This window comes from Ctenocephalides felis, unplaced genomic scaffold (assembly GCF_003426905.1).
Source record: "Ctenocephalides felis isolate EL2017-DRISC unplaced genomic scaffold, ASM342690v1 CF-g0.4_SCAFFOLD_01886, whole genome shotgun sequence".
Lineage (NCBI taxonomy): Eukaryota > Metazoa > Arthropoda > Insecta > Siphonaptera > Pulicidae > Ctenocephalides > Ctenocephalides felis.
The window spans coordinates 187,822,764-187,830,517 of NW_020538040.1; the positions used below are offsets into that span (position 1 = coordinate 187,822,764).

Consider the following 7,754-nt stretch of genomic DNA (forward strand, 5'->3'; position numbering starts at 1 on the left):
TTCATTATTTTTTTCATTTTCAAACGCCAATAACTATCCAACCACTAGACCAATTTTGATTTTTGATAGATACAACCTTATAATAAAACTAAAAGTGTCACCTTGTCCAACTAGCATATACTGGTGCTTCTGTGATCTGCACTTCCTGAATTATTTGCTACTAACGCCGCCTATTGCAAAAGACGACACGAACTTTTACCCTTTACCTAATGGTATTTTTAGCTTCCCGAAAGAGAAGTTTGTTTCACGAAAAAATCCAATTAGCTAAATGTATGTTTTCTCGACGTTTTAAGTCATTCTGTGTCCAATGAGTCCAAATTTGATAAACTATGCATGTGTGATTTTTTTACCTTTTGTCGACGGAAAACAGTTGGACTAATTTCAAAAATTTTATAGCCATTCGATGTAACTCGATAAGGACTAGCGTTGGTAAGTTTTACATGACGATCAGCTAAGCCGTTTCTTCGTAAATGGAAAAAAAGTTTAAATGAGCCCATCTTAAAAATACAAAAACTCTTTGACAGATATTGGATGGGAATCACCATTGTATAACTTTAGGTTTCGTAGTCTGAAATAACAAACTAATTAGTGTAAGCCTTAAATAATTATTGTATGATACGCGGTTAAATTATAAAAAATCATCGAATTTTAGAATTTCGTCGTCACAGTCTATGTTGAAGCATATGGACGTTCTGTGTTTTGCAGGTAGCTACTGAACAGATAATAAGAATTGAGATTTAGCTAAAATAAATTATCCATTTACTATTCACTATTTCGATGAGTAGTTGCAATTTCATTATCAAGAAGCTATTCTTAAATTTTAATACTTTTCCAAAATTTGGACTCTCCGTGCTAATAAAATCTCAACCTGGGGCAAATTTTGCATCTATAAAAAATTGCACGCAAAGTGGAAATCCGAGACCTATGATCACATTCAAAATAGTTTTATACTTACTTTTTCATGATATTTTTATGAAAGATTACAATTTCGATTCCAACAAAAAATCTAAATGTGCTATTATAACACAATCGAAACACTCGAATCATTTACGTCAAAATAATAGTCATGATTTGATAATAAATAACGGCGAGAGTATCGGTTAATGCAGTATGACGTTGAAAAATTATTTTTATTTACATTGTCACATGTGCAAATATTGATAAAATGCCGTACACTTATCTGTGATTAATTTCAATGATTTTTATTTCATATTTATTAAGTATGAAAAAAAAAACTTACGATTTATAGCATCTTAACTATACCGAAAACGCTGGCAGTTCATATAATATAATTCTCGCTCGAAAAATCAATTATTATAGAAAAAATACGATGCAACCCTCCCATAACGCGGTGAGTGGCGTACCGTGTAATATGGAAATCGTGCTATAAGAAACTTTGATTTCACGTCCAGTATATGGAAACCAGGTATCGCGTTGTATGGGAAACGCGATAATGATAATATGATAAACTAGCTGTAAGTGGAATTCTGTCTTAAGGCAATTAGGGCATCGTGCCTTAAGGCAAATTGCTGGAACTTCCCGTACCAAAAATTATTATTTTTTCAAAAACGAATAACATTTTTGAAAAAAAATTACTTCGAAAAAAATAGATTTTTGAGAAACTATAAATTTGACAAAAAATTACTTTTTTTAAAAAAAAAAATTTTTATTTGAAAAAAAAAATTTTTTTTGAGAATTTTTTTTTTTTTTTTAAACAATAAAATTTTTTGAAAAAAAATGTTTTCTTCATTTTGACATATTTTGGAAATTCTGAACTTTTTTTCAAAGCAATCGCACTGCTTGAACTGCATAGAGACGAAATGTCAAAGCTCGCAAGTGCCGCGCCGCCGTCTAACGCATAAGCATTGGTACGGAACCCATAGAAATGTAAAAAAAATTTATACTTATTGTTAAAATCTCTATAAAATATCTGATAATTTGATGTGCATATGTCTAATGATCATTTTTAACCGCCGAATGGCATTTTTTTTTACTTTTTTTATTAGATCTCCGAAACCGCTAGACCTGCCTTCATGAAAATTTGATCAAATCTACATCTTGTCAATACAAGTAAAATATTTTTTGAATTTTTCAAATCGGACGGTCCGTTCTCTTAAAAACTGAGTTACCGTTTTTGGCACTTTTTGCCCCGTATCTTCGGAACGGCTAGACCTGGCTTCGCCAAAAACTAATCAGCACGTCTCCTTATCAATACGAATCGAATGTTTTTTGAATTATTCAGATCGGTTGATCGGTGTTCCCGAAATCGTCGACGAAAATTTGTATCCGCACATACATACACACACGTACATACATACATACACACACACATACACACACACATACACACACACATACACACACATACACACACACATACACACACACATACATACACACACACACACACACACACACACATACATCCATTTTTTCTAAGGTATGCCAAAATGTTCAGAAACCTCTGAAACGTAAAGATATATAAAAATTTTCATTTTCGATTTTTTTGCGATTACTATAACTTGCCCTACGGGAAGTTAATTATATGACAAATGTTTTCATTTAATTGTGGAGTGAATGATAAACAAATATAAATTAGTTCTTTTATTAAATTGTAGATGATGAAAAGCTAAAACAAAAGCTAAACTACAAAATTATTTTCAAACAAAACATTTTTCAAAGAGATTTTCTTTAGAAAAACTATCTGTGAAAGAGCGCTAGCACTACTAAAACCGATGTCGTGCACATGTTCAATATAAACAAATTGCAAAAAATGAATTAGTCGATAAAAAAATCAGTATTAAAATCTACGTCTAGTTACTAGAGTCATTTATAAGTTATATTCAATATCTATAACCTTAAGTGCAAATTTTAAGTTTATTATACTGCTTGATATCGAGTAGGCCGAAGATGGGATCCAGAACTAGTTGGAGCTAGTACACGTTTATAAACGCTGGAATCTATAGTATGTGTTTTTGTATTTATTTTCAAAATTCATTGTAATTTATGTTTTACGCATATATTTTATCGCGTCAACGGTGATCAGTACACAATATAGAACGTAATACTGTGCATATACTAAAACTCTAATGAATTTTTATAATTAAACTACTTCTTGTAGGCCTATAATATAACAAGATTTTTAATTTTTACTTGATGAATACTATACCACGACAGGCTGAATCAAGTTAATTAATCTAGTCTTATTTTTTTTCATTATACCAAAATGTTCACAATTTAAATAACTTAACACGTAAAATAGAATTACATTTTTCCGTGAAGAGTGTTATCTGTGCAAATAATGACTGTGACAAAAACGAAAATAACTAATATTTATCACCTAATAAGTGCGCGTAATTTTTTTCCATTTATGTGAATACATGTATGTGTAGTTTGTTTAAATAAGTTTATATTTATCTATATGTCATGGTGTGAGATTTTTTTTTTCAATTTTCTTATTTTCTCTGAAATTTCTTGAAGCCTTTTACACCATCCAAGCATCTTAGTCTGCGCTATTATACTAAATCTAATTAAGCCAACGGTTCTGAAATTAAATAGTTTTCCACGGTTGCTTAATGCAATAAAAACCACAACAAAAGCAGGAAATTTCATATCTTCCTTTGTTATCTTTCATAATTTAAAATCCTTCATAAATTTGCGGTACCAAACCGAATTATATCCTTTATTATCGTTCAATAAGTTTTGTCGTACGTTAACAATATGATAACGCCATTACATTTATAATAAAATCTTCACGTACATCTTGGAATAAGGTCGTTTGAATACGTTTCTGACAAGAGTTTTAAGCATTGTGGAAGCTAGAAAGCTAGAATATAATTTAAATCGTCTGACATAGAAACGCTTTTTTTAAAAAAAAAAATCCTTGTCGAGTGGTTTAATTCCAGTTTATTTTATGGTCTAATAAAAATTTTGTTACTAAGACTGATTTATTATGCAAACTGTGTTATCGTCATTTGGTAATTATTTTAAAATATCTATGAACTGCTGACTAATTTTTCATTGCGTAATTTTTAATGTTTACATATTTTGCTTTATGACGTAAAATTTTTCTTATCAACATATACAACTTGCTCAATACAGAAAAGAATTCTCAATATAATTTATACAAAATTTTAACATACATATATTGTTAAAATTAGTTTCCTGAAACCTGATATTAATTACTTTGCTTTTGATATTTTGTTTTTATTCTCACTTTCATTTGCCCACTGCCCAATTTCATATTTATAAAATATATGACTATGTTCCAAAACTTTCAATTTTGATATGAAATATTTTTAAAATTTATTCATATGTAAATATTTTTCTATGTGCTTTGTTAATGTACTACCATTAATATCACTACAAAAATCAAAAGCTGGCTAACAATTTAAATATTCTTCAAAACTGCAATATTTCTGGAAACAATACTTGTACTTCAAGTAAGTGAAAACTTGAAAACGCTCGCGTAATTATAGTTACATATTTTTGAGTTTTTACGTGACATTTTTTCATGTAGATATGGCGAAAAATAAATTCATAGTATTCATCATATTTTACCCATAATTTTAAAATTAACGTCTCATATGATTTGCTTTGTACAAAACTTGCATTCGATCGCTATTTATTATATCGTTTCAACAATAAATAATGAGTGCATCCTACATGATGTAGTCGAAGGTCGAATAGGACTTAAGACTTTTTTTTATTATTTGTTTTTGTTTAATAATTTTTTTTTTTAGATTATGGAAGAAGATGAATGCAGATTTTGACTTATTACAAGGAACTACAATCATTGAAGCAGAAGTTTGGAAGTGCATAAAAGATAGATTGGCAATGAGAATTAAGATTAAAAAAAAGGAAGGGAATCATTGATTTGTATTGCTCTCATACTATGGAACTGCCTTCGAGCAGAATACTATTTATTATTATAATTATACAGGTCCACAAAATAAAAAAAAATAGTAGGGTGTATGGCATCGTGCCTTAAGGCAAATTGCTGGAACTTCCCGTACCGTAACGAAATGATCGAGGAATACTGAATGTTTTCAAATAGATTATTATTAATATTGTAACATTGTCTAATGTTTATAAGAATTATATAAACTGAATTGCAAAGTTGAAATGATTTGTTTATAGTATATTAGAACTATAGTCAGAATTAAAAATAAAATCTGAATTATTTTCGTTATACATAAAAATTTTTTGAAAAAAAAAAGTTGAACCAAAATTCTTTTTTCCAAAATCAATTATTTTATCAAGACAAGCAGAAAGTTCTTTGAATCATTTAAATCGGACGCTTAGTTCTCTCAAAAACTGCTATTTTTTACATATTTAGCTCCGTACCTTTGAAATGGCTGGGCCTGCCTTTGCCAAAAACTAATAAACACTTCTCCCAATCATTCCTAATTGAATGTTTTTTATATCATTCAAATCGGATCTGCACTCTTTGCTCTGTATCTCCGTAACTGCTGGACCTGCCTTTACCAAAAACTAATCAGCACATCTCCCTATCAATAGGAATCGAATGTTTTTTGAACTATTGAAATCGTCCGAAACCGTGACCGAAAAATTGTATCCATCCATACATACACACACACATCCATTTTTTCTGAGGTATGTCAAAATGTTCAGAAACCTTCAAAACGTCGAGAAATGCAAACATTTTCAATTTCGATTTTTGGACAATTACAATAACTTACCCTACTGGAAGTTAATAAGGTAAAAAGGGCTAGGAAACGACAGAAATTATGAGATTTTTGATTATTATGCAGAAGAATTGCTAGATCGGACATTTTGTCGGTTTTGTTAATTTCTTTCAATTTTTTGCCATTTGACTCCCAATTTTGACATTTGATTCGTGCTCAGCGGTAAAAACTATATTGCAAAACATATGCCCCACACTCAATACAGACAACTTTTTTTATTTTGTAAACCTGTGTTATCGTTTTAATCTGTGATTTATAATAAAATTATAATTTTGATACGATAATTCTATGTTGGTTGGTGAATTGATTGATTGATTTTGTTCCTAGTTGTATTAATTTCTATTATCCTGCTTGTTCTGTTGTATCTATCCTCAGGTGACCGAGAGTTAATTACCTGTTGATTTGCGGAGCCACAGCATGATGGCGCATCCGTAGCCATGCTTTCGGGTTGCTTGCTCCCTTCGAACGAGGGTCGACGAGTCGTGAAGTCGTAGAGCGGTGCGCCGCCATGAAATTGACCATCGTGCGGGAATGTGAACACCCTGGTCTGCCCGTCCTGCCCGTCCTGCCCGTCCTGCACAGGACGAGCATTCTGATATTCCACATATGTGTCAGGTCTCATAGCACCATCGTAACGCACGCACGACACTAAGGAAACACAGACACAGCACAATAACAACGCGAACGATGACAACTTATTTGCAATGCTTAAACTGAACATGTTGAAGGTTTTCTGGTCCAATGACGTACTTGAATTGTGGAACACAGATATTGAAATTAAAGAAATGTGTAGCACTAAAATCTGTATAGTCTCCGCGAAGTGAATGCGCAAGGCGAAACCGACATGCAAATTTTGACACCGAAGAAATTCGTAACGAACAGGTGCTAATAGCACGTCACTGTCGCGATTATCACAGATTTAATATATATTTGGATGAAGCGGAGCGTTTTCGTTCGCAACTGATGAAGCTGCCGTTCATCGAACAACTGACTAACTTAACAGATACAACATTCGCCGATATGTTACTATCATGTAACACCTGTATTTCCGAATGTGCGCGGTTACCTGCATGTGTATGTGAAGTCACTCTGTTAACGGGTATAAGAATTCCGAGAGAGGGACTTTTATAATCGCACAGACAGCCAAGCAAACGAATATCGCGCCGTGTTGCGACTTGTTTTGGCCCATGGACGTGATTCATCGAGTGCGGCATAGAATTCTGTAGAAATCCCGTGCTCGAATACGTATTCAATGAAATGGCCCTGACAAGGACGTAAGATTGACCCGGGTTGAATGCCATGCATCATGTTAGCCTAGGGGTTTGATAGATGTTTTTAACTTCCCGTAGGGCAAGTTATAGTAAACGCAAAAAAATCGAAAATGAAATTTTTTATATATCTTTACGTTTCAGAGGTTTCTGAATATTCTGGCATACCTTAGAAAAAATGGATGTATGTGTGTGTGTGTGCGCGTGTATGTATGTATGTGCGGATACAAATTTTCGTCGACGATTTCGGGAACACCAATCAACCGATTTGAATAATTCAACAAAACATTCAATTCGTATTGATAAACAGACGTGCTGATTAGTTTTTGGTCAAGGCAGGTCTAGCCGTTCCGAAGATACGGGGCAAAAATGCCAAAAATGGTAACTCAGTTTTTAAGAGAACGGAGCGTCTGATTTTAATAATTCAAAAAACATTTTACTTGTATTGACAAAATGAAGAATTGATCAAATTTTCATGAAGGCAGGTCTAGCGGTTTCGGAGAGCTAATGAAAAAAGTAAAAAAAAAATTGCCATTTGGCGGTTAAAAATGATCATTAGACATATGCACATCAAATTATCAGATATTTTATAGAGATTTTAACAATGAGTATAAAATTTTTTTACATTTCTATGGATTCCGTACCAATGCTTATGCGTTAGACGGCGGCGCAGCACTTGCGCGCTTTGACATTTCGTCTCTATGCAATTCAAGCAATACGATTGCTTTGAAAAAAGTTCAGAATTTCCAAAACATGTCAAAATGAAGAAAACATTTTT

The 7,754-nt window shown here is 32.2% G+C and overlaps 1 protein-coding gene across 1 annotated transcript in view; it reads right to left on the reverse strand.

The window, feature by feature from the left end:
- LOC113376423 (vascular endothelial growth factor C) overlaps positions 1-6,757 on the reverse strand; it is a 97,012-nt gene extending 90,255 nt beyond the window's left edge. Inside the window, exon 1 of the mRNA XM_026616323.1 lies at positions 6,103-6,757. Coding sequence (XP_026472108.1) covers positions 6,103-6,429 — 327 coding nt within the window. The 5' untranslated portion in view covers positions 6,430-6,757. The remainder of the gene's footprint in view (positions 1-6,102) is intronic.
- Positions 6,758-7,754: the final 997 nt, after the last annotated feature.